The sequence below is a fragment of the Anomaloglossus baeobatrachus genome, chromosome 9, assembly GCF_048569485.1.
Source record: "Anomaloglossus baeobatrachus isolate aAnoBae1 chromosome 9, aAnoBae1.hap1, whole genome shotgun sequence".
Lineage (NCBI taxonomy): Eukaryota > Metazoa > Chordata > Amphibia > Anura > Aromobatidae > Anomaloglossus > Anomaloglossus baeobatrachus.
The window spans coordinates 21,360,321-21,386,970 of record NC_134361.1 but is presented as its reverse complement, the minus strand read 5'-3'; the positions used below and the strand labels follow the sequence as shown (position 1 = coordinate 21,386,970).

The 26,650-nt window shown below is 47.5% G+C and overlaps 1 protein-coding gene across 3 annotated transcripts in view; it reads right to left on the bottom strand.

The window, feature by feature from the left end:
- Positions 1–25,916, bottom strand: part of LOC142250911 (class I histocompatibility antigen, Non-RT1.A alpha-1 chain-like) — a 74,934-nt gene extending 49,018 nt beyond the window's left edge. The window contains exons 1-3 of one of the 3 annotated variants that reach the window (XM_075323238.1): positions 22,047–22,127; positions 19,148–19,289; positions 5,899–6,159 (exon numbers count right to left, since the gene is read on the bottom strand). In XM_075323238.1, the coding sequence (XP_075179353.1) occupies positions 5,899–6,159; positions 19,148–19,208 (322 nt within the window). In that variant the 5' untranslated portion in view covers positions 19,209–19,289; positions 22,047–22,127. Of the gene's footprint in view, positions 1–5,898; positions 6,160–19,147; positions 19,290–22,046; positions 22,171–25,847 lie in introns of those variants that run through there. The other 2 variants (XM_075323239.1, XM_075323237.1) reach the window with 2 other exon arrangements.
- Between the last annotated feature and the right edge of the window lie 734 nt (positions 25,917–26,650).

Below are 26,650 nucleotides of genomic sequence, written 5' to 3'. Positions count from 1 at the left end.
AGCGGGCAAAGCGTGCAGGTAGCGTAGCCGGGAAAAGTGTGCGGGGGGCGTGGCCGGGCCGAGTGGGCAAGTGTGCGGGGGGCGTGGCCGAGCGGGCAAAGTGTGCGGGGGGGCATGGCCGAGCGGGCAAAGTGTGTGGGGGGCGTGGCTGGGCTGAGCCAGCAAAGTGTGCGGTAGGCGGGGCCGGGCGGCCAATGCATGCGGGGAGCGGGGCCGGGCCGATGCGACGGTTGTCACTGTACTGACGCCATTTTGGAGCAAGACAGACAGAATAAGGCAATTATATATATAGATGATATTTAGTAAGTGTAGTGGGGGGGTCTTCTCTTCCACTCCCCTTCAGTGTATTTGTCTGTGCACTTTCACAGTGCATTTTGTGCATTTTTACCTAGTTTATCCACAGAGAGTCCCTTATTGTCATCAATTGTCATCTCCTATCTCAGTAATGGGAAAATCTGTCTACACAGAGTAGAAATTTTTACCTGCGAGTTGAGAATTTTAATAATAAAAGACCAGGAGGAGAAAGCAGCAGATTTATCTAATAAGATATATTACAAAGTTTCTTATTTCCATGTGAACTATTGATTTATAAAACAAAACAAAAAAGAAAAAATATTAAAATGACAATTACTATTTACGTTGCCCGTGTTGCGATAGTTGAGGGACCACTGTGGTGTAGAGAAAAAATACGATATACAAAACACAGAAACAAGGGTACAGTTTTCTTTACAAACAAGAGGTAAGCAGTTTTGCAAGCAAACAGGGGTATATAATGCGGCAAAAGAAAAGTTTAACAAGCTTCAGATTCTAGCTGGAACATACTAATAGTACCTCACCCCAACTATTACAGACACAGGCAGCATACAAGGCAGGCAAAGTATGCTAGCAACTGCACTGTGACCTAGCTGGCCTTCACTTTCGGGCTAGGCATATGTCGTGCTCTGGCTACTGAGACCTACACCCTACTAAGTGCGCACAATGATAGAGCCTCCACAGTACCGCTTCTTCCAACAGGTTAGGGGGGAGCTTTTCTTCTGACACGGAAACAGAATCTCTGGACTCCTCCTGACAATGTCTTCTCGTTTCGGATTTGGCCGCCTTAGGAACGTCTTCTCCTCAGTTGCGTAGTCGCCTATCAGTGACCAGGGAACTCTCACAGTCTAGCGGTAAGTCTCTCACAGCCGGCACTGTACCTCTTCCAACACGTGGTCTCCAGACTCCACACAGTCAGCGTCTCTCTCCACACACACACACACACACACACACACACACACACACACACACACACCTTATCCTGTCCCCGACCTAAGCTAGTAAACTCTTCTGTCTCTTCTTCTCCCTTTCCTGCACTTTTTAGGCCGAGTTATTCAAAAAGCTCTCAGTGAAGAGGGGAGGCGCCGGCTGAAGCGGCCAGTCCATAGTACACAGAAAACAGGGAAGCACCGTCTCTTAGAAGGTGAAGTGCTTTCTACCATTTATAGGGGCGGCGATTCCCCTACACCCTCCCAAACACTGTTTTCCTGTGTTAGGCCTCTTTCACACGTTCGTGAAAAACCACGCACGTTTTTCACAGACGTGTCAGAGGTGCGTTTTGCCCTCCGTAACCCGTGTTTTTGGCCTACGTATGTTCTCTGTGTGTTATCCGTGATAACACACGGAGAACGGGAACTTTCTACTCACCTGTCCCTGGCGTCGCTGTCCGTGGTGCTGATCTTCGCTCTCTGGTCCTGCCGACTCCCCGCCGCTGCTGCTTCCGGCCGCAGTGAAGTGAATATTCAATTAGCATAATGAGCGGCGGTCGGCAGCAAGTGACAGCAGCGGCAGAGACAGAAGGGCTGGAGAAGGTGAGTAAAGTTTTTTGTTTTTTTCTCGCAGATACGTCTTTTCTCCGGTGAGTGTCACACGGAACACATCCGTGTGGTCCGTGTTACGTGTGACCCGTTTGCGTTCCGTGTGACACCCGTGATGCCAGAGATAAAACGGACATGTCGGCGTGAGAAACACACGGACACACGTAAGTACGGAACGGACACACGTTCCGTGCAGAAAAACGTACTTGTGTCCAAAACCATAGGAATACATAGGTCTACGTGTGTACGTGTCTCCGGTACGTGAGAAAACTGCCAAACACGTACCGGAGGCACATGCATGTGAAAGAGGCCTTATTCGGTTTTATAGCTCATGCCTGGTTGAAGATGTTCTTTGGAGTTGGGTTTCAGTTATTCCACCAGCTTACCACCCGAGCTTGACTTTTATCTGTCTCCTGCCCTGACCTTCTGTCTTTCTTATTAAATGAGCACTGTAGTGTGTGCATTCTATAAAGGGTAATATGGGTAGTGTATAGTGTGTATTGTGTACACTACAGTTCAAACGTTTGGGGTCACCAGACAATTTTGTCTTTTCCATGAAAAATCATACTTTTATTTATCAGATGAGTTGCATAATGAATAGAGAATATCGTCCAGACAGTGACGAGGTCAGAAATAATGATTTTTACTTGAAATAATAATGTTCTCTTCACACTTTGCTTTCGGCACAGAATGCTCCTTTGCAGCAATTCCAGGTTTGCAGAGCTTTGGCTTCCAGCTGTTAATTTGCTGAGGTAATCTGGAGATATTTCGCCCCATGCTTCCCCCCTCCCACAAGTTGGATTGGTTTGATGGGCACTTTTTTCGTACCATACAGTCAAGCTGCTCCCACAACAGCTCTATAGGGTTGAGGTCTGGTGACTGGGCTGGCCACTCCATTACAGATAGATACCAGCTGGTGCTTCTTCCCTAAATAGTTCATGCATAATTTGGAGGCGTGCTTTGCGTCATTGTCCTGTTGTAGGATGAAATTGGCTCCAATCAAGTGCTGTCCACAGGGTATGGCATGGCGTTGCAAAATGGAGTGATAGCCTTCCTTATTCAAAATCCCTTTTACCTTGTACAAATCTCCCACTTTACCAGCACCAAAGCAACCCCAGACCATCACATTGCCTCCACCATGCTTGACAGATGGTGTCATGCACTCTTCCATCATCTTTTCAGTAGTTCTGCATCTCACAAATGTTCTTCTGTGTGATCCAAACACCTCAAACTTCGATTTGTCTGTCCATAACACTTTTAACACTTTTTTTTCGATCTTCCTCTGTCCAATGTCTGTGTTCTTTTGCCCATATTAATCTTTTCCTTTTATTAGCCAGTCTCAGATATGGCTTTTTCTTTGCCACTCTGCCCTGAAGGCCAACATCTTGGAGTCGCCTCTTCACTGTAGACGTTGACACAGATGTTTTAGCGATACTATTTAATGAAGATGCCGGATGAGGACCTGTGAGGCGTATTAATGTACTTGTCTTGTTGCTCAGTTGTGCAGCGCGCCCTCCCACTTCTCTACTCTGGTTAGAGCCTGTTTGTGCTCTCCTCTGAAGGGAGTAGTACACACCATTGTAGGAAATCTTCAGTTTCAAGACAATTTCTCGCATGGAATATCCTTTATTTCTAAGAACAAGAATAGACTGTCGAGTTTCATATGAAAGTTCTCTTTTTCTGGCAAATTTTGAGAGTTTAATAAAACCAATAAATGTAATGCTCCAGATTCTCAACTAGCTCAAAGGACGGTCAGTTTTATAGCTTCTCTAATCAGCAAAAACAGTTTTTCAGCTATGCTAACATACTTACACAAGGGTTTTCAAGGGATTTCTAAACATCCATTAGCCTTCTAACACAGTTAGCAAAAACAATTTACCATTAGAACACTGGAGTGGTGGTTGTTGGAAATGGGCCTCTATACACCTACAGTATGTAGATAGTGCATTAATAACCAGACGTTTGTAGCTAGAATAGTCATTTACCACATTAACAATGTATAGAGGGGATTTCTGTTTAATTTAATGTTAGCTTCATTGAAAAAAAATTGTGCGTTTTTTTTTTAAAATAAGGAAATATCTAAGTGACCCTAAATTTTTGAACTGTAGTGTATATTAGTGTGTATACGGTGTATTGTGTATATTGGGTATATTAGTGTGTATATAGGTGTGTATACAGTGTATTGTGTATATTGGGTATATTAGTGTGTATACAGTGTAGTTTGTACGATGTATATTAGTGTGTATACAGTGTAGTGTTTGTATTCTGTGTATTTGTGTTTATACAGTGTGTAGTGTGTTTAGTCAGTGTGTATTGTATATATTAGTGTGTAGTGTGTATAGCGTCACTGTGCATTGTATATATATATTAGTGTATATACAGTGTGTAGTGTGTATACATTTGTAGTGTATATATTAGTGTATACAGGTATAGTTAGGCCTAGCACACACGGCGAGTTATACGGAGCGAGTGGTGTGCGATAAAAAAAAAAAAACGCATTCCACTCGGACCAATATTACTCTGTGGGGCAGCTCCCATGAGTGATTATTTTCTCATCCCTAATCGGACCAAGAAAACAGTCGCAGCCTGTTTCAGTAGCACCCATTCATGTCTATGGCACGAGAGAAACATCGCACTGCACTCGCGTTACAATGGTGTAACGCGAGTGCAGTGCGATAATCGCATCAGCCGGCAAAGGAGGAGATACGGAGATAAATCCGGCCCTCCCTTCCACGGCCCTGGCCCCGCCTCTGTAGCTGTGGTCCAATCGCACAATCGCACCACAGTCACATGACACTCGGCTCCCACTGCAAGCGTGAGGTGAGTGTCATGCGACACTCGTGTGCCGCCCCCGTGCCAGCAGCCGGGCTGCTCGGATACAGATCTGCAGTGTGGCTCGAGGGATTCTACTGGACCCGGGGGTCACACTGACACTTCAAATAAAAAAGGGACGTATTTGTACGGGATTTGCTGTAAACTGTCTGTGACGCCACCCACGATGTGTGGTGAAATGTGGCACCACCGCTACTATTGTGGGGGCACCCAGGTGACGATGGGATGGCAGCTGGATGTTAACCCCTCCGTGGGTAGGGATGGATGCCCCGGGGTCTAGTGTCTCTTATGCTGAGGATGGTGACTGCAGGGGCCGGCGCGCGCTGTCAGACCTGGGGATGTTAGTTTACTTACGATTAAATGAATCACACAAGTCCAATGGTAAAACCAAGGTGCTGGTGGCCGGCCACCGCGGTCGGTGTATCTGGTCCCACACCTGGGCTGATGGTCGGTGTCACTTTCCTCTGCACACTGTGTTTGGTGTGGTGGACTTCCCAGTGTGAAACACGGGAGTCCGCTCCCGGTCCTTTTGTTGGGAGCCTTGCCCGCTGACGCTGACCCTTGGGATCTACCGGGTTCTGGCGGATGCCCTATCCCCCGTGGTGGGTGGTTGTCTGCTTTTGGGACTTTGGTTGGGACAGGACCTATAATCCTGCCCTCAATTGGTTAATTAGCTAGGCCGTTGGTTCCGGTCCTGGCTTCAGGGTCTAAGTACCCCCTCTGTGCACGTTTTCTGGGTCGGTTCTCCGGTGTCCGGTACCGGCGGGCTCCAACCCTGTCCCGGTCCACCTCGGATCTCCGGCAGCCGTCTTCCCATCTCCTGACAGACACGGACCACAGTCTGCCACCTAGCCAGCACGCCGGGGCTCCAACCCCGACGCCTTTCGTTTCTGTCTCTGCCTTCACTTTCTCCTCCTCAACTACTTCACTCCACTCCACTTGAACTACAACTTAGACTACTGCTTTTCCCGCCCAGGTTCTCAAGACTCCAAGGTGGGCGTTCTCCATCCGCCTGGTCCCCGCCCACTGGTGTGCCTTTCCTATCCTGGGGGGAGTGACTAGGGTTTCTGGTCGGCTGTGTGTAACCCTGTGTGGGATGGTGTTATGTGGGGGCCTCTTCTGTGTGACTACGTGGTTCTGCCAGGGCGTCACATTCGCACATAGCCCCGTGTGGCCTCAGCCTTAGTATCGTGTACACAGTAAATTTGTCTCTCACCTCCAGTCTGGTTGAAGTGGTTCATCGTTATCTTTACGTTATGTTTAAAAAAAGCCACATCTTGTTTACAGGTCAGTGTATTTCTCTCCCAATATTCAGGCTCCAGTTTCTCCATCCACTGGACCTTGGGTTGTGTTGTGCCGCTGTCTGTGTTATAATTTACAATCTTCCGATCATCCACGTATGCAACTGATGAGAACTCGGGCAGCCCGGACCCCGGAGCAGAGACCACCGTGTAGTAATAACGCAGAGAGTGACCATCTGTGGGAGACATAGAGTGGGGGAAATAAGTATTTGATCCCTTGCTGATTTTGTACGTTTGCCCACTGACAAAGACATGAACACTCTATAAGTGTAAGGGTAGGTTAATTTTAACAATAAGAGATAGAAGATCCAAAATCCAGAAAATCACATTGTGTAAATTATAAAAAATTATTTGCATTTTGCAAAGAGAAATAAGTATTTGATTTAAAAAAATAAATAAAAATCTAGCACTCTGGAGGATGTCAGAGAAAGTTCTGAGATTGTATTTCAATGCCATAAACCATAGACATGTGTTAGTCAGTGACATTTCAGTCCCTTCTTGGGCCTTTATCCAACTCAAATAGGAAAACCAAATAAGTACAAGTATACCTCATAAGACCTAAAGAAATATATTATACATTGGGGTCTGTGAATATAGACAAAATTAAATAAACAGAAGAATAAAAGGACAAAACTCAGTCCCCAGTGATTGCAAGTTCCCACAATGGTATATAGGATCACAGAAATAGCATGAAAAGACATATACACATGACATGATAAAGATCTTTCACATAGGAAAACACCTGTTAGAAGCAATTGTCCTTTTCACCACAATATACAATAGGGGTGCTGCTCCATAGAAAATGACAATGCAAACCTCCAACAACTGAAATTAAAAAAGGCTATTTATTAAATATATCTTTATCAGAATTGGTGGTCAGTGGTGGCTCATAGGGATAAGTAGTGCATGAAGTATGTGCGAGGATATCACTGTGGGAAGGCACTGGTAGGAATTAAGTGCTGCGGCTATTTAAAGCGCACCAATCACCAGGATTTTCATATATAACCTAAAGCCAGTGCCAGTGTGACGCCCTGGACTAGCCAGGTAGTCACAGACATAACACCACACACACACCCTCTCTTAGACAGTAACATCAGTCAAACAAAAACCCTTGTTGCCACCCTCCAGTCTTGATGTCCACACCAGGTGGGGTGGAGCCAGGCGGTTGGCCCCACCCACCGAGGAGTTCACAGGACTGGAGGCGGGAGAGGGGTGAGATCAGTCTTGGAGGTGAAAGTGAGAGGAGTAAAGTGGAGAAACTGACTGTGTCTGGGTTGGAGCCCAGGCACAAACAGCAAGGTCGGCAGACGGTGGTGGCCGTCTGCAGGAGTTGACTGAGGTCAGCGGAACCGTAGGACCGTGGACGGGCGGTGGCCCGACGGTAACCGAACCGGGGAGCGGACCGAAGCCAAGCGCACACAGGCAGGGCCATCAGACCCCGACCAGGCTGGGAGACGCCGTAACAGTCAGATCTGATAGTGACCGGGACCCCTGGGGTTCACTCACAACCAAAGACCCGACTACAGGCAACCGCTCACACTGTGAGGATATAAAGCCACCGCCACAGGCTAGAGATCCAAGGGCCAGCACCTGCGGGCAAAAGTGCTCCTCCGGTACCTATACGCCGAGGAGCGGACTACCGGTGGGAAGCCATCATAGTCAAGATTACCACAAGGTGCAGGGAGAGACAGCCACCATCACCCTGTCTGGGGAGAACACCAACACTGCAGCCGGCTGCGGGACCCATTCATCCAGCCGTTTGGTTTACCAGAGACTCTGTCATTGACTATCTGAGTGAGTACAACAGTGCCATCCGGCACCGCGCCACGCTGCACCTGCAACCCTGCACCCCAGCGCCCCTGCCTCCCAGCATCATCCACCGGGCCCCGGGATCACCAACCCCTACCCACGGAGGGGGAACCAACATCCTAGCTGCTCCCTACCATCGCTCCCGGGATCCCCGTCACCAGCAGCGGTGGTGCCTATAATCACCACGACCCATGGGTGGCGTCACGAACAATCTCCCAAAAAACCACCCCTTTTCACTCATGGGCGAGGAGCGCCGCTCGAATCCCCGGGTCCGGCCCACCGCTCGAGCCACCGAGCAGCAGCAGAAAAAGCCCCGGACCCGAGCGGTAGTGAGTGCGGCCCCTCCGCCCACGACAACTTGGCGTCTGCGAAAAGGATTAGAACCAATCTACCTACCGGTAGAAGTGCGCCTTGCAGTCCCCGCCGGGTGGCGTTCCGCCATCTTGGGCGCGAAGATTTCCCGCTTGAGTCATCTTCCCCGAGCAGTGAAGGCGCGAAAGCGAAGCCCCGCCCCATAGAGGAAGTGCTAGAAAGAACCAAGGGGGGGCGGGTGAAGGCCTGCCCTATGTAGCCGAGGGCATGAGAAGCGGGGACGCAAGGACCCTGAGATCTTCCCCGTTCCTGGAGGCCGAGCAAGCAGAATGTCTGCTCCGTACAGCAAACCCACGCCCGGAACAGCGGCGTGGGTGGAAGCTCGGGTAGCACAGCTAAGCCGCAGGCTGCAGATCCGGCTCCAGCTCCTCGTGCAAAAATGGGAGGCTGGAATGGTGGAAGTGGTGGTGGCCGTGCGGGCCCGTGAGGCGGAAGCAGAGTTGGAGGAGCGGGGTAAGTGACCCACGCCCCTGTGTCCCGAAGGGACTGGTCGCTGCGGCTGAGAGGCCCGGTCTGCCCTCGCTCAGCCTGCTGCATCCCCCGCTGCCCGCATTGGTCGTCGCCACCCCGCCGGTCGGCCCGTTGCTCCCGAACCCGGCAACAGATGACATCATCCCCGCCCGCGAAGATCCATCCGCAGGCGCTGCCCGCGAACAACAGCTTGCCCGGCCAGCACCGACCATGCATCCCTGGAAGGTGCCGGCTCCCCGGAGGGAGCCACCCGACTCGGAGACGGCCACGCCCGAAGAAACCCCGGTAGTCCGCCCGGCCAGTACAGAGGTGACACTGACTGCACCCAAGCTCCAGGCCTCGGCTGAGGCTGCGGAGGGTTGTCGCTGCAGAGCAGCAATACAGGCCGCGACACAGCGGTGTTCCCCAACCCAGATGGTGCCCATCGTGGCCCGCATCGGGGGGTACTTGCTGGGCCCGATCCCCGCGCTAAAGGAGCCGCCATATTGGGAGCGGCAGCTGAACCCGATGGGGTCGGGGGATAGAAGACCGGGAGAAGGAGAAGGCTGCTACGTTGGCATGCACAATCGAGGCAAAGGACGCTCTCCGGAAAGCCCCTCCCGAAGCATGGGGCCCGACCTTAGAAGGCCAAGTCCGGCAGTTTTGCCCCCGGCGTGGATGGGGGTTTATCTATGAGCCAAGCCTGGAGGTCGAGGTGTTCTTCTCCCAGCGAGATGTGCACAGCCAGCTGCCCCTGGGACATCCGGAACGTGACCTACGTGCGGGTGAGTTGGTCACCTACACCTGCCACCTGGGAGAGAGAGGCTGGTTTGCCCTGAACGTCCAGAGAAGGGTAGGCCGCAGCGATCCCAAGCCATCCCGGTCACCTCCTCCGTCTTACAGTCCCAGGGTGGATCCGGAGGAAGCGTGCGACGAAGACGACCTCAAATAGTGGCAGCGGTCCTCCGTTGCAACCCAGTTGTCCCCGTTGGGACCCTCAGTACCTTGTTTTGAATGAATGAATGCTAATCAATCCGAATACTTCACCTGATCATCTACCAGTTGATTACCGTTCGTTGTCAACAAGTTGTCCCCGTTGGGACCATCAGCATGATTAATGCAGCCCACATGAGAAACTGCTCATGAACAAGGCCGAGAACTGGCAGGCCAACCACGAACTTGTGGTTTTGTAAATAGTTTGTGGGCTGTATTCCGTTGCCGCCTCCGGAGAGGCAGATTGGAGGGAGGACCCGCAGCAGAGTCAGCTGGGGTCTGGTCACCACCAGGACCGGTGACCATCCTCCGGGGGTCAGGGGTCCCCCTTGGACATGGGGTCCCCTGAAGTGACAGCCGGGTGCGAGACACCGTACCCGTTCCCGCCTGGGTGATCTAGCTATGTTCCTGTTTCCGGACTGGGGAAAAGGGGTGCTGCCTGTTTCTTAGGGGCAGCATCAAGGCTAGGTTGTTTGGGTGGGAAAGGCGGAAGAACATGAACCCGTCCGTTATTATTAAAAGTGTATATATATTGTTTTTGCAACGTTTAAGTGCCATACCTCCCGTAAGGGAAGAACTGAACATGCTTGTGTTAAAATGTTTTATATGTTAATTTATCTTTTGCAGTTTGAAAAATAAAACCGGTGATGGACGGGCAGCCTGCGGACGGTCTGCATTTTACCAAGGGGGAATGTGATGCCCTGGACTAGCCAGGTAGTCACAGACATAACACCACACACATCCTCTCCCCTAGACAGTAACATCAGTCAAACAAAAACCCTTGTTGCCACCCTCCAGTCTTGATGTCCACACCAGGTGGGGCGGAGCCAGGCGGTTGGCCCTACCCACCAAGGAGATCACAGGGCTGGAGGCGGGAGAGGGGTGAGATCAGTCTTGGAGGTGAAAGTGAGAGGAGTAAAGTGGAAAAACTGACTGTGTCTGGGTTGGAGCCCAGGCACAAACAGCAAGGTCGGCAGACGGTGGTGGCCGTCTGCAGGAGTTGACTGAGGTCAGCGGAACCATAGGACCGTGGACGGGCGGTGGCCCGACGGTACCGAACCGGGGAGCGGACCGAAGCCAAGCGCACACAGGCAGGGCCATCAGACCCCAACCAGGCTGGGAGCCGCCGTAACGGTCAGATCTGATAGTGACCGGGACCCCTGGGGTTCACTCACAACCAAAGACCCGACTACAGGCAACCGCTCAGACCGTGAGGATATAAAGCCACCGCCACAGGCTAGAGATCCAAGGGCCAGCGCCTGCGGGCAAAAGTGCTCCTCCGGTACCTATACGTCGGGGAGCGGACTACCGGTGGAAAGCCATCATAGTCAAGATTACCACAAGGTGCAGGGAGAGACAGCCACCATCACCCTGTCTGGGGAGAACACCAACACTGCAGCCAGCTGCAGGACCCGTCCATTCAGCCGTTTGGTTTACCAGAGACTCTGTCATTGACTATCTGAGTGAGTACAACAGTGCCATCCGGCACCGCGCTGCACCTGCAACCCTGCACCCCAGCGACCCTGCCTCCCAGCATCATCCACCGGGCCCCGGGATCACCAACCCCTACCCACGGAGGGGGAACCAACATCCTAGCTGCTCCCTACCATCGCTCCCGGGATCCCCGTCACCAGCAGCGGTGGTGCCTATAATCACCACGACCCATGGGTGGCGTCACGAAACAATCTCCCCAAAAACCACCCCTTTTCACTCGTGGGCGAGGAGCGCTGCTCGAGTCCCCGGGTCTGGCCCACCGCTCGAGCCACCGAGCAGCAGCAGAAAAAGCCCCAGACTCGAGCGTTAGCGAGCGCGGCCCCTCCGCCCACAACACCAGTATAGCACTATCAGGCTGATTCTATACATACCTGTAGTGGTCAGCTCGGATTTGTAGGTTGTGAAATCGAAGAAAGTAAAGTTTATAAAATCAGCAGCTTCTTGAGTGACAGCAGCTGAAGATCAGATAATATATGGGGTTATTCAGAGTTATACCCACTCCCTGTTAGAATTAGCATAAGTATTATACAATCAATTTAATTTTTAACTTGCATGACCTGTGCTGAGGTCATACCTGTGCCGCCCCCAGGCCTTTAGCAGCCGGGCTGCTCGGATCCGGACCCGCTGTGTAGCTCGAAGGATCCTCCGGACCCGGGGGTCACGCGGACACACCAAATAAAAAGGGGACATAGTTGTACGGGCTTGGCCGTATTCAATTCGTGACGCCACCCACAGTGTGTGGTGAAAGGTGGCACCACCACTGCTGTTGTGGGACACCCTGTGGGAGATGTAATGGCAGCTGGATGTTAACCCCTCCGTGGGTAGGGATGGTTGTCCCGGGGCCCAGTGGCTCTGGGCAGGAGATGGCGATGGCAGGGGCCTGTGTGCCCGGACATACCAGGGGATGTTTGGTTTCTCACAGTTGAATAAATCACACAAGTCTTTTGGTAAACTAAGGTGCTGGTGGCCGGCCGCCGCGGCCGGTTGTACTCTGGTCCCACACCCGGGCTGGTGTTTGCCGTCTTTTCACTCTGCACTGTGTTTGCTTGTATTGGACTTCCCGGTATGGAACACGGGAGTCCACTCCCGGCTTGTTGTGTACCTGAGGAGCCGTACCCGCTGACGCTGACCCGTGGGATCTATCGGGCCCTGGTGAATGCCCTATCCCTCTCTGTGGGTGGTTGTCTGCTTTTGAGACTGTGGTTGGGACAGGACCAATAATCCTGCCCTCAATCGGTTGATTAGCTAGGCCGTTGGTTCCGGTCCTGGCTTTAGGGTCCGAGTACCTCCTCTGTGCACAGTTTCCGGGTCGGTTCTCTGGCGTCAGTACCAGCGGGCTCCAACCCTGTCCCGGTCCACCTCGGATCTGCCGAGCCGTCTTCTCATCTCCTGCTGATGGAGACCACCGTCTGCCACCTAGCCAAGGTACCAGGGCTCTGACCCTGGCACCTGTCAACTTGAGCTCTACACTTGAACTTCAGACTTCAACTAAAGCATAACTGATTGTTGTTCCCGCCCCAGGCTGTCTAGACCCATAGGTGGGCATTTCCTAACCGCCTGGTCCCGCCCACTGGTGTGCCTGTCTTGCCCTGAGGGGGGTGGCTAGGGTTTCAGGTCGGCTGTATGTAACCTAGGTGAGGGAAGGTGTTATGCGGGGGCCTATGTGTGACTACCTGCTGTGTCAGGGCGTCACAATACCCATGTGACTAGAAGGGGCGGGACCTCAGCCAACAGAAAAATGTTGCTTCCTGATCAGAGCTTTGTCTGCTGAGGCCCCGCCCCTTCTGGTCACATGGGTATGACCTCACACAGCTCCTGCAAGTTAAAAATTAAATTGATTGTATAATACTTATGCTAATTCTAAAAGGGAAGGGGATACCTATGAATACCCCCCCCCAGATATTATCTGATCCTCAGCTGCTGTTACTCAAGAGGCTGCTGATTGTTGAAACTTTCTTGGATTTCAAAACCTAAACATCCGAGCTGACCACTAAAGGTATGTAGAGAATCAGCTTGATAGCGCCAGTATAGCACTGGCTTTAGGTTATATACGAAAATCCTTGTCATTGGTTCCCTTTAAGTCTGGCGTTCTATGTAATGTCCGGCAGTATTGGTTGGCATAGTGGAGCGCCATGAATGTGATCACCGTGTCACCTCTGGTGAAGGGTGGGTATGACATCAGGATATGTAGAAGGCTGTCTGTGAGCCCGGTGCTGCCAACTGAAATAGCTACTGATCTTCATGAAGATATCCACAGTGAAGAGTTGAGGAGCACACCTCCTTGGCTTAAAAGACTAGATTTCAATAAAGGGCACAAAAAGGAAGAGGGGCCTTATCTCGAATTTGGACAGCCACACAAAAAAACACCCACGAAATTCAGGGGAACAGCAACATTTAGACCAGATGAAATTACTTGGCAAGTGACAGGATTTCAAGAGGTAGAGTGTCACCATTTATAATTTTTACTAAAAAGATGAAATATTTTAATTTATTTTTACTAAAGTAAAAAATTACAGTTGAGTAATTTTGCTTTTATAATTTTTTTTTATGCTTCCACTGGAGGTTGCCATTTGTCATACAATGGTCATAGAAAAGTAAGGACAAGCTTGGCGAGAGAGATGGGCACCATGTTTCTGAAGCCCAGTGCTATACATGGAACTGCATTTTACCCTTGGCACCCAGAATATGTAAAATTATATCAGAGGGCCCGTAGGGGTGCACTGACACAGCGGTGTGGGTTTACTATGTGTGGGCTGCAGTAGAAAGTACACCCAGGGGCACATCAGAGCTTTCAGCCCCTGAAACTGAATGTGCTCAATGACAGCCCTCAGAGAAAGCAAACTGCGGAGTCAGTGCACTGCCACAGGCCTTATAATATTGCTCTATTGCTCTCTTTGTGAGCAGCACCACAAGTGACATCACACACTGGAATCACAGTCTCTCACCAGGTGGCGCTGCACTAAGATTCAAAACTTTTTCCTCTCACCATCTTTTGTCAACACCCAACAGTGTCGGGGAGGAGTGACGGCACCGCAGTGGGCGCAGTACCAGCCCCCTTTGCAGCAGTCATATTTCTATGCAGCATTAACTTTTGACAATAAAAGCAATGTAACAGTTGCTTCCTTTAATATTCAGCAGTAAAAAATGAGAAAAAATTGCATATTTTTGACAATTTAAAAAAATAAATAAATAATGCAAAATAGTTGCAAAATACATTAATATTTTTATAATTTTTTGGGGGCGACAGATTCCCTTTAAAGCTACATGGGCCATTCTACAACTTATTTCACGTGACTTGCCATGATATGGTAATTAATGGAGGAGCCGCCTTGGTCCTTGTCCTCCTCTTTAAGCTGTAATTATTGTAATTCTGCAGCAGTGCTGAGGTGTTACTATTAGCAATCGGCATTATTACTAAAACAAGACGCTCGTCACCCCAGTGTAATTAGCGCCAGTAATTATTACATTTAGGCGCCTGAGTATTAAAAGCCATTATTGCCCGGTTGCCTGTCCTATGTGCAGGATGGCGGTGCTGGATGCCCCTACCTATCAGGGATTTGGTTGCAACCTGCCGTATCCAGGTGAAGAAGGACTAGAGAGGTGACAGCACTTGTCCATAGCTCTCTCCTTTCACTTCTACTGGCAACACGAAACCTGACATATCCAATCCTGCTGCAACCTTTGTACTCTACGTCTCCACTATTTTACTACAAGTGTGTCACCTAACAAACCCAGCTCGACTATAACCTACAGACTGTGCTACTTTAAATACTATAAGACAAGTGTGTCACCTGAAATACTTAGCTGTACTACAATCCCTGGACTCTGCTATTTTACCACAAATGTGCCTCCTAGCATACCCAGGTCTGCTACATCGCTGGGCTCTGCTACTTTACCACAGTAAGACTAGTCAGTTCCATGTCTTCTCTTAGTCTTTGGATTCCTTGTGTCACACTTTAGCCTTCCATTTCTCCACCCTCTACAGCCTCTGTTGCTTTGGATGGTTTTCCTTGACCAAAGGCTTCAAGTATCCACTTAACGTACAGACCTTTGTGTATGAATGTGCTTTGATGGTCCGGCATGTGGATTAATTTAGTCTAAAATCTGAATTAAATTAGTGGGTTTGGTCTGAGGTCTGAATTTAGGGATCTTGTAGATTTGGGTTTGAACTTATTTTATTGGTCGTATTCGGGATCTTATATTATTTTAGGAGTCTGGGATCTTTTAAATGTTGGGATCTGATTAAACTGCGAGGTCAGGTCTGGGTTCTGACTTATTTTTGGGGTCTGATTATATTAGGAAACCTGGTTTGGAGTCTGAAGAAATTTAGAGGACTGGGATGTGAACTGGTTTAGGTGTTTTGGTGTCGGGTCTGAATTTAGGCATCTATTTTGGGTCTTAATTGATATAGAATTCTGGGATCTTATATGATTAAGATATGATTTTATTTTGCAGACCAATCTGTGATTGATACCTCCTAGGCTGCATTTTCTTCTGCTATGTCTGGTACTTCTAATGTCCCTGTAAACTGTCAGGTCATGTAGGGAGTTGGATTTTGATAGAATTTGTGTGCTTAGGGGTATTGTTTTGCAGTAAATCTACTTACATGTGCTCTTGCACTGAACTTTTACATGGATCTGGTAAATGTTTTAGATGAGTCATTCAGAAGATTGCCATTAGTTTTGCAAAATAACTTGCTGAAATAAGAGGCAACTTCAATACATTCAGTTGTATCTGATAGCCATGCTTTTGGCCGCAGGAGCCTTGCTCTATTTATTGGTGGCGAATCTTGGACAGCAGATAGCTAGATGAGTATTATTTTTGTGTTGTTCGAAAGTGCAAAAATTAGGAGGAGCCGAAGGCATCTGGATGGCTGCTCTGTAGAGATGAGTTATGGTCTGGAGTAGCCGTCATAGAGGTCTGGGCCAAATGAGAATTGAGTGTAACAGTGTGTTCCTCCCCCGCCTGTGCTCAAGGTGTAATAGTCTGTCTCTCCTTGACTGTCCTGTATGTACTACTGGTGGGGGATTGTTTGTTCTTCTCAGCATGGGACTTCTCCAATCCACAGCTTGGTAAACAGAACAGAGCCAGGACGTCTAAAGTCCATTCATGTATCAAATGTCCAGGGGGAGGTGGGCCCACCTAACTAAGGGGCTGATCCCAGGAGAGAAGAACAATGAGACCCATGTTAGTTCAGTTAGTTGGATCTCGGCTGGAGAAGGACTAGGATTTATAGCTGAGGCTGGATCCTAGAGCCTGTGTATGGACTGTTACAGATTGGAAATCAGTGGCCCCATGGGATTGTGTTTTGTTGTTCACCCTGTTGGACTCAAGGAACTCATAAAAGAACCATTGCCATATTTTCCCTGGCGTTGGAATACCGGGAGGCGCTCCTGGATCTTTTGTTTTGTTGTGGACTCCTTGAAACTTTAAGGATTTATATTTACAGTATGTCTGGTGCTTTATCTTTGTGGTTCCAATAAAGCCCTTTGGATTGTTCGTCGGTCTGGTGTCCCTTACTGCTCTCCCGCATACCCCGTCACAGGGAGGATCCAATCTGAGTAGGTCACCTGGGAATCATTGGATACACATAGATTCTTATTATATCTGATCATTACTAGGTTCAGTGAATTGTTTATACCTCTACCTTTCTCAGACAACATTTTTCTCTTCTTCCAAAGGTTGAAACATTTTTATTTCTCCATTGATTTATCAGAACTTTCCATCCGCACGAGGGCTTATTTTTTGGTGATACAAGTTGCAATTATGCCACTATCTAATTTACATTATAATTTACTGAATTTGTCAGGTGGAAAGTAAAAATCCATTATTGTTGATCTTGTATCGATTTTACGACATTCAGTGTTTGGCAAAAATGACATGGTAACATTACACCACTCTGAGGAGTATGTAGCATGGGGTGGCAGTCGTGGGTGAGGTAGTCATCTCCTGAATGGCACGGGGGTGGTAGTGTGAAGGCCCAGGCTATGAATCAATTGTCCATATAATAAGATAATCTGTCTTTGTATAACCATTGCTTAAATGCTATCATGTATACTAGGATACATGTCCTGGAATGTATTACTGAAACTAATCATGCTAAGCTGTACAAAGCAGGCATTCAGGAGGCTGTCTTAGGCCCCCTTCACACGTCAGTGATTCTGGTACGTTTGTGCTTTTTTTTTATACGTAACAGAATCACTGACATACGCAGATCCATTATAATCAATGGGTCTGCTCACACATCAGTGATTTTTCACTGAACGTGTCTCCGTGCAGCGTACACGCGTGTCCGTGATTCTGCACGGAGACAAATCCGTTTATTTCTGGCATCATTGATGACCCACGGACCACACTATGGTGTGATCCTTGTGTGATCCGTGAAACACGTACCAGAAAAACACTGACATATTAAACATTTTCAACTAACCTTTCCAGCGATTCGCTGTGCAGCCTCCGCTCTCTGCAGCTCCTGCCCGGCTCATGAATATTCATGAAAGTAGGAACAGCCGACCCGGAAGTAGCTGCAGAGAGCGATGGGCGGACGGTGCAGAGCCGAGGAGTTCAGCACCATGGACAGCAGGAGCAAAGGCAGGTGAGTAATGTCCATTTGCAATCACGGATTGGACAACCCATGTGTGCCGTGAATCACGGAACATGGAGGGACATGTGCGTGTTTTACACATCAGTGAAAAACAATGTTTTTCTTTTTTTGACGTGTGAAGGGGGCCTAAAGCCTGCTTTACACCATATGATCCAGCATACGATATCTTATGCGATCGTACCCGCCCCCATCGTATGTGCGGCACGTTCAATTGGTGAATGTGTCGCACAAACGAGTAACCCCCCGTCACACGTACTTACCCGTCCATACGACCGCGATGTGGGCGGCGAACGTCCACTTCCTGGAGTGGGAGGGACGTTCGGCGTCACATCGACGTCACGCGGCAGCTGGCCAATAGAAGCGGAGGGGCGGAGATGAGCGGGATGTAAACATCCCGCCCACCTCCTTCCTTCCGCATTGCCGGCGGAAGCTGCGGGATGCAGGTAAGATCTGTTCAATGTTCCCAGGGTGTCACACACTGCGATGTTGGCTGCCCCGGGAACATTGAACAACCTGATGTTCAATTCATCAGGAATGAACGACGTGCATGCGATGAACATTTTACCGTTCAATCACAGTCGCACGTAGCTGTTACATGCTACAATGTAACTTACGATGCCGGATGTGCGTCACTTACGACGTGACCCCGCCGACACATCGTAAGATATATTGTAGCGTGTAAAGCGGGCTTTAGACTGGTCTCTTGAATATCAGTAACAAGCTGCAGACATACGCACATAGATTTTTGCTTATCTTCAGGTGCCTTGTCAAGGACAGTATAGTTTTGTAGGGACCTCTAGCCAAATAAGGGAGTAAGTGAAATCAAGTTAGATAATTAGTCAACAGCTGTACTGAATGAATTGTATAACTGTGATTGTTTTACAATATACGGGTTAGAAGAGTATTGTGCTTCTCCTGGATAGAGACACGTCTCTGTGTGGTCATTTTTCCTCATACATGTATATCTGTGCAGATCTAATTTGGAATCCTCCTCCGAGACCCTGAAAGAGACCCCCTTGGAGGTCTCCCCCCAACAGTAGTCGTTGGCGAAGTTATCATCTCCTGCACGCCAACACGTGGTCATACTATTATAGTCATGGACTGAGTGTAGCTCTGTGTCTATGTATTTATAGAAAAAACATGATCGCATATATATATATATCTATATATATATATATATATGTTGTGAGACAGGGAATATAGCTCAGCTGGGATCTTTGCTTTGGTCCAAGCGAGTGGCTATGGATTCACAGATGACATCGGCAGGCTGGCAGGTTCCAAGCAGATACGGCCACTGCCGTGTTTATTGTGTACACTTATCCCTCAGTGTTACACATGCAAAAACAGGAAAATAAACGTCTAAGGTCGTCTGGCCACTAACTAACAACAGAATGCTAACTACAAAATAAACCTATGTAACAAACAAAACAGTATTCTCTTACTGTGTGGGTTCCTCAGCACAGCCAGTGGAGGTATGGAGTCTGTCTCAGCCCCAGCAGCCATGAGCCTGTACCTCTCCTCAGCAGCCTCTCTGTTCTGAATGCCTCCTGATTATTTCAGCTGATCCAATGAGGAATCAAAACCCTGGATTGAATGTGGACAAGGGAGCAACCAGTCACACTGCCATTCCTACTGATTGCTCCAGGAAAAACCGAGCCGAAAAATTACAATGAAATAAACAGGCTTCAGTGACTAACTTATTGCTGAGCCAGACATAACTTTTCCCAGCCCATTTGCATGGGCCAACCGCTCCACAATCAATACATGGAGAAATGAACCGAGGGGAAACATACCTGTTCTCTAGTACTTCTCCCCTCGGCATCTCACAATATATATATATATATATATATATATATATATATACAGTTAGGTCCAGAAATATTTGGACAGTGACACAAGTTTTGTTATTTTAGCTGTTTACAAAAACATGTTCAGAAATACAATTATATATATAATATGGGCTGAAAGTGCACACTCCCAGCTGCAATATGAGAGTTTTCACATCCAAATCGGAGAAAGGGTTTAGGAATCATAGCTCTGTAATGCATAGCCTCCTCTTTTTCAAGGGACCAAAAGTAATTGGACAAGGGACTCTAAGGGCTGCAATTAACTCTGAAGGCGTCTCCCTCGTTAACCTGTAATCAATGAAGTAGTTAAAAGGTCTGGGGTTGATTACAGGTGTGTGGTTTTGCATTTGGAAGCTGTTGCTGTGACCAGACAACATGCGGTCTAAGGAACTCTCAATTAAGGTGAAGCAGAACATCCTGAGGCTGAAAAAAAAGAAAAAATCCATCAGAGAGATAGCAGACATGCTTGGAGTAGCAAAATCAACAGTCGGGTACATTCTGAGAAAAAAGGAATTGACTGGTGAGCTTGGGAACTCAAAAAGGCCTGGGCGTCCACGGATGACAACAGTGGTGGATGATCGCCGCATACTTTCTTTGGTGAAGAAGAACCCATTCACAACATCAACTGAAGTCCAGAACACTCTCAGTGAAGTAGGTGCATCTGTCTCTAAGTCAACAGTAAAGAGAAGACTCCATGAAAGTAAATACAAAGGGTTCACATCTAGATGCAAACCATTCATCAATTCCAAAAATAGACAGGCCAGAGTTAAATTTGCTGAAAAACACCTCATGAAGCCAGCTCAGTTCTGGAAAAGTATTCTATGGACAGATGAGACAAAGATCAACCTGTACCAGAATGATGGGAAGAAAAAAGTTTGGAGAAGAAAGGGAACAGCACATGATCCAAGGCACACCACATCCTCTGTAAAACATGGTGGAGGCAACGTGATGGCATGGGCATGCATGGCTTTCAATGGCACTGGGTCACTTGTGTTTATTGATGACATAACAGCAGACAAGAGTAGCCGGATGAATTCTGAAGTGTACCGGGATATACTTTCAGCCCAGATTCAGCCAAATGCCGCAAAGTTGATCGGACGGCGCTTCATAGTACAGATGGACAATGACCCCAAGCATACAGCCAAAGCTACCCAGGAGTTCATGAGTGCAAAAAAGTGGAACATTCTGCAATGGCCAAGTCAATCACCAGATCTTAACCCAATTGAGCATGCATTTCACTTGCTCAAATCCAGACTTAAGACGGAAAGACCCACAAACAAGCAAGACCTGAAGGCTGCGGCTGTAAAGGCCTGGCAAAGCATTAAGAAGGAGGAAACCCAGCGTTTGGTGATGTCCATGGGTTCCAGACTTAAGGCAGTGATTGCCTCCAAAGGATTCGCAACAAAATATTGAAAATAAAAATATTTTGTTTGGGTTTGGTTTATTTGTCCAATTACTTTTGACCTCCTAAAATGTGGAGTGTTTGTAAAGAAATGTGACAATTCCTACAATTTCTATCAGATATTTTTATTCAAATCTTCAAATTAAACGTTACAATCTGCACTTGAATTCTGTTGTAGAGGTTTCATTTCAAATCCAATGTGGTGGCATGCAGAGCCCAACTCGCCAAAATTGTGTCACTGTCCAAATATTTCTGGACCTAACTGTATATATGTATATATATATACATATAAAGCTCAGTGTATGTGTGTGTGTATGTCCGCTAAAGGAATCCGCACCGTCACATGTACAATCACGAAATTTTGCACAGATGCCTCATGTGACCCAGGGAGCGTCGTAGACTATGTTTGGGCGGGAAAATGTAACCCCGTCCTTTCCAGTTACTCTACAAAAATCCTGCAGGCATTAAACTGAATGGAGCTGGGAGCTGCAGGATATAAATAGCAACTGTCAGTGGTTGCTATAGGAACAAAATAAACTGTTAGTATAAAAGACTTATGTGTAAAAAGATGTCGGTGGTGAGACGGATAGAGAGAGACAGAGACAGCTGGGGAAAGAGACAGCCGGGGAAAAAGAGACAGCCGGGGAAAGAGAGACAGCCGGGGAAAGAGAGACAGCCGGGGAAAAAGAGATAGCCAGGGAAAAAGAGACAGCCGGGGAAAGAGACAGAGCGCGAAAGAGACAGCCGGGGAAAGAGACAGAGCGTGAAAGAGACAGAGCGGGCAAAGAGACAGAGCGGGCAAAGAGACAGAGCGGGCAAAGAGACAGAGCTGGGAAAAGAGACAGAGCGGGAAAAGAGACAGACCTAGAAACAGACAGCCGGGCAAAGAGACAGACGGGCAAAAAGACAGCCGGGCAAAAAGACAGAGAGAGACAGACAGATACAGAGATTGAGACAGATAGACTGATGCAAATACAGACAAAGAGATCGAAACAGACAGAAAAGGAAAGAAACAGACAGCGACACACAGACAGAGACTGATCATATGCTTCTTTTATAGAAGAAAACAACCTGATAACTCTCCATACTTACCAGAATGCACTGCAGATACATAAAGGAGCAGCAGCACAATGAGGGGGGCTATCTTCCTCATCCTGACTCTGATATATGGGAGGGCTCCGAGAACAAGAATGTGTCGCCCGAGACAAACACAATGTAACAGTATCACAGGCACTGTGCAATGCAGGGCAAAGCTCAGCTCTGATTAGATAGGAATAACACCTTCTTCCAATAGGAATACTAATCTCCAGATGGTCAGCTGTTACCGGGCAGAGGGAGGACAGAGAGTTTAGATGGCGGAAAAAATGAAAATCTGAAGTTTTTCTAGAAATAATTAAAATATAGCAGCTGACTCCACACACATTACCCAGGAGCTGCCTGCTGTGTTACACAGCCAGCATCTTTCTGTAAGACTATGCGCACACTGATTTCTTTTTTTGAGCTCTAGAAATTTACAGCAAAACCAAATGCTTGAAATTCTCTTCCTAATGAATATTAATCCTCTTTGTGGAATATGAGGTATTTTTTCCCACTGTAGATTTTGAAAACTACTTATTGGGGAAAAAAGAACGTGCATGTCACTTTGAAGAGTCTCCTGATAGATAACACTCCAGACTCAGCACTGTCCAATCAGAAAGCTGCACAACACTTTGGAAAAATACAAAATTAACTTCTTCAAAAACTCCTGTAAAAAAAAAAAAAAGAGCATTTCCTAAGCGGTTATTGTTTAAAAAAATGCTGCTGTTTAGCCGTAGAAAGCGGGCATTTAATTAGTAGGTTCGCCCGTCCATGCGAGTAATGGCTTCTATCATCTCCAGGTGACATGACAGCGTGGTGTCAGTGGGCTATTTTGGCAGCCGGGCTCTGCTGAAGGACCTATCACTGCCATCTTTGTCCTCCTATAAAGCAGAGCAGTTTATAGAAGAAGTGATCACATGTTCAGGTCGCCTGAAGGAACAAAATTGGGGGGCATAATTCTGTGCCGCCCCAGCAGCGGTCGAACCACTCGGATCCGGGGGTGTCGCGGCTGTGGCTCGAGGGTCTCCGGACCCGGGGGCTCGCGGCGACTCTCAAATGCAAAAGGGGCTATTTACAGGGGATAAGAGAGTTCGTGACGCCACCCGTGGTTCGCGGTAAAAGGGGAATACCACCGCTGCCGATGGTAGTACTTGGGGGAGATTGAGTAGGGGCAGCCAAATCACGTTTTCCTCCACGGGTAGGAAAGGCCCCGGACTCTAGATGGTGGGACACTGGTGCAGGGGAGCACAGGGCTAGTGGAAAGCAGGGGAGGACCATGTATTCACTCAGACAGCGTCGGTGATGAAAAGCAGACGCTGACAACAAGGTAAACCAAGTCTCTGGGTGCCGCTGGCCTCTTGGGGGAGCCCATCCGGGTATCCGTCCCCTATAGTACTGCCAGGTGGTCCGGAGCCTGCCTCCGTGCAGAAATTGAAGTGTTCTGGTGGCCCATTGGCATAAAGCTGTCCGGCCCCGCTCCCCACTGTTGGTAGAGGAGCTGTGCTCTCAAGAGCTCATGCTTGGGATTTCTGTGGGCTGCGTGGGTTGGAAAGCCCTATCCCCCTCGTTGCGCTAGTGCCCCTGATCTTTGAGCTTCGTGGGGACAGTCCATAAAGTCACTATCCTCCGCAGGTAATTGCCGGGTTGCTTGAAGCTACTCCCCGACCTAGGGTCCAGTACCCCACAATGCTTTCGGTCCCTGACCGGTGATTAGGCTCAGGCTGCTGACCGTCCGAGACCAGGTCTAGGCACCCAGCCTCAATCCCCTGCGACCGGGTCTCCGACTCCTCCGAGCCCAGACCACCGTCTGCAACCCAACCTCTTACTCTCCTGGGAGCCACACGCTCCCCTAGCTCCTCACTGCTCGAGGGCTATCACCCAACTCCTTCTCCTTTGCTCCCCTGGAGCCGACTGCTCTAATTCCCTACCACCAGTCTGCCTGACCCCTAGGTGGATGGCCCTATTCCAGCTCAGCAGCCCACTGGTGTGTCTAACAGGGTGTGGTGTGAGGTGTGGTTGGGATTTGGATGCTGATGGAGGCAGTACCATAGGTTGGGAACCTAGAACCATGGGCGGTTGAGTCCTGCACTAAGAGGTAAAGAACGTGCAGTACCCTTTGATGCCCTGAATAGTCCAGGGGTGTCACAATTCTCCATTTCCCCCTTTAATAATAAAGCAATAAAAAAAAATCCATAATTGATATTTCCCCATTTATAAAGTGGAATTCATCAAAATATTAAATTAATCCATATGGTCAATGCCGTTAAGAGAAAAAATGGATATGCTAGAATTGCAGCTGTTTTATCATCACATTTTTGTAAATAAAATGGCAATAAAAAGCAATTTAAAACTGTTTGTGCATGAAAATGATATCAATAAAAGTGTCAACTTTCCACGGTAAAAAAAAAATAAAAAAAATCCATGATGTCTCAGCTTTATGAAGAGAAAAGTTCTGAAGTAAAAAATGTAAACACAAAACAACTTTTTTTTTTCTTTACAAATTTCCAGTTTTTTATTTTTACCACTTAAATAATGATAATAAAAAAGTATGCATGTATTTTATGACTGAACTGACATGGGGAATCATACGGCCCAACAATTGTTACCACATACCACACTAAAATTTTAAATATTTGGGCAAAAACTGTTTTACATTTAATATTTAATGGCAAAAAAACCCCGAGTCTCTCCATATATATATATCGTAAGATATATTGTAGCGTGTAAAGCGGGCTTTAGACTGGTCTCTTGAATGTCAGTAACAAGCTGCAGACATGCACACAGAGATTTTTGCTTATCTCCAGGTGCCTTGTCAAGGACAGTATAGTTTTGTAGGGAACTCTAGTCAAATAAGGGAGTAAGTGAAATCAAGTTAGATAATTGGTCAACAGCTGTACTGAATGAATTGTATAACTCTGATTGTTTTACAATATACGGGTTAGAAGAGCATTGTGTTTCTCCTGGATAGAGACACGTCTCTGTGTGGTCATTTTTCCTCATACATATATATCTGTGCAGATCTGATTTGGAATCCTCCTCCAAGACCCTGAGAGAGACCCCCTTGGAAGTCTCCCCCAACAGTAGTCGTAGGCGAAGTAATCATCTACTGCAAGCCAACACGTGGTCATACTATTATAGTCATGGACTGAGCGTAGCTCTGTGTCTATGTATTTATAGAAAAAACATGATTGTATATATATATATATATATATATACCAAACACTGCAGACCAGCTCACTCGAATGAATCACCTGGAGCCTCAGCTGACCTAGTTAACTCCGTTGTGCCCGGATCAGGATTAGGAGTCTATCCATATTAATGTGAACAACGGCAAGGCAATATCCAGCAATAACGTGAGCAATCCAGGATGCTGTTAAAAAAATTCCTTCACTTCATTCATGTCCATAAAATTACAATGGTCCAAGCGATTCAGAACAGCAAATAAACGCATGAGAGTAGCTCAGATAGGCCTACGTGTTTCGGCGGTTGTTCCCGCCTTCCTCACGGTCCAAAATCTCAAAAATTGGACCGTGAGGAAGGAGGGAACTACCGCCGAAATGCGTAGTCCTATCTGTGCTACTCTCCTGCGTTAATTTGCTGTTGTGAATCGCTTGGACCATTTTAATTTTATGGACATGAATAAAGTGAAGGAATTTTTTAACAGCATTCCGGATTGCTCACGTTATTGCTGGATATTGCCTTGCCGTTGTTCTGATATATACTATATATATATATATATATATATATATATACTGTATATTCTGATCACATGCTTCTTTTATATAAGAAAAAAGCCTGATAACTCTCCATACTCACCAGAATGCACTGCAGATACATAAAGGAGCAGCACAATGAGGGGGGCTATCTTCCTCATCCTGACTCTGATATATGGGAGGGCCCCGAGAACAAGAATGTGACGCCCGAGACAAACACAATGTAACAGTATCAATCACAGGCACTGTGCACTAGAGGGCAAAGCTCAGCTCTGATTAGATGGGAATAACACCTTCTCCCAATAGGAAAATTAATCTCCAGATGGTCAGCAGTTACCGGGCAGAGTTAGGACAGAGACTTTAGATGACGGAAAAAATGAAAATCTGAAGTTTTTCTAGAAATAATTAAAATGTAGCAGCTGACTCCACACATTACCCAGGCGCTGCCTGCTATGTTACACAGCCGACATCTTTCTGTAAGACTATGCGCACACTGATTTCTTTTTTTGAGCTCTAGAAATTTACAACAAAAAAAAAAAAATGCTTGAAATTCTCTTCTTAATGAATATTAATCCTCTTTGTGGAATATGAAGTATTTTTTCCCACTGTAGATTTTGAAAACCACTTATTGGGGAAAAAAGAACGTGCATGTCACTTCTTTGAAGAGTCTCCTGATAGATAACACTCCAGACTCAGCACTGTCCAATCTGAAAGCTGCACAACACTTTAGAAAAATACAAAATTAACTTCTCCAAAACTCCTATAAAAAAAAAAGAAAGAGCATGTCCTAAGCGGTTAACATTTAAAAAAACGTAAGTTTCCAACACCTACAAAACTCCATCTGTACATGGCCTAAGGGCACCTTCTCACTTGCGAGTTTCTCGCAGTAGAGAAATGCGAGAAAAT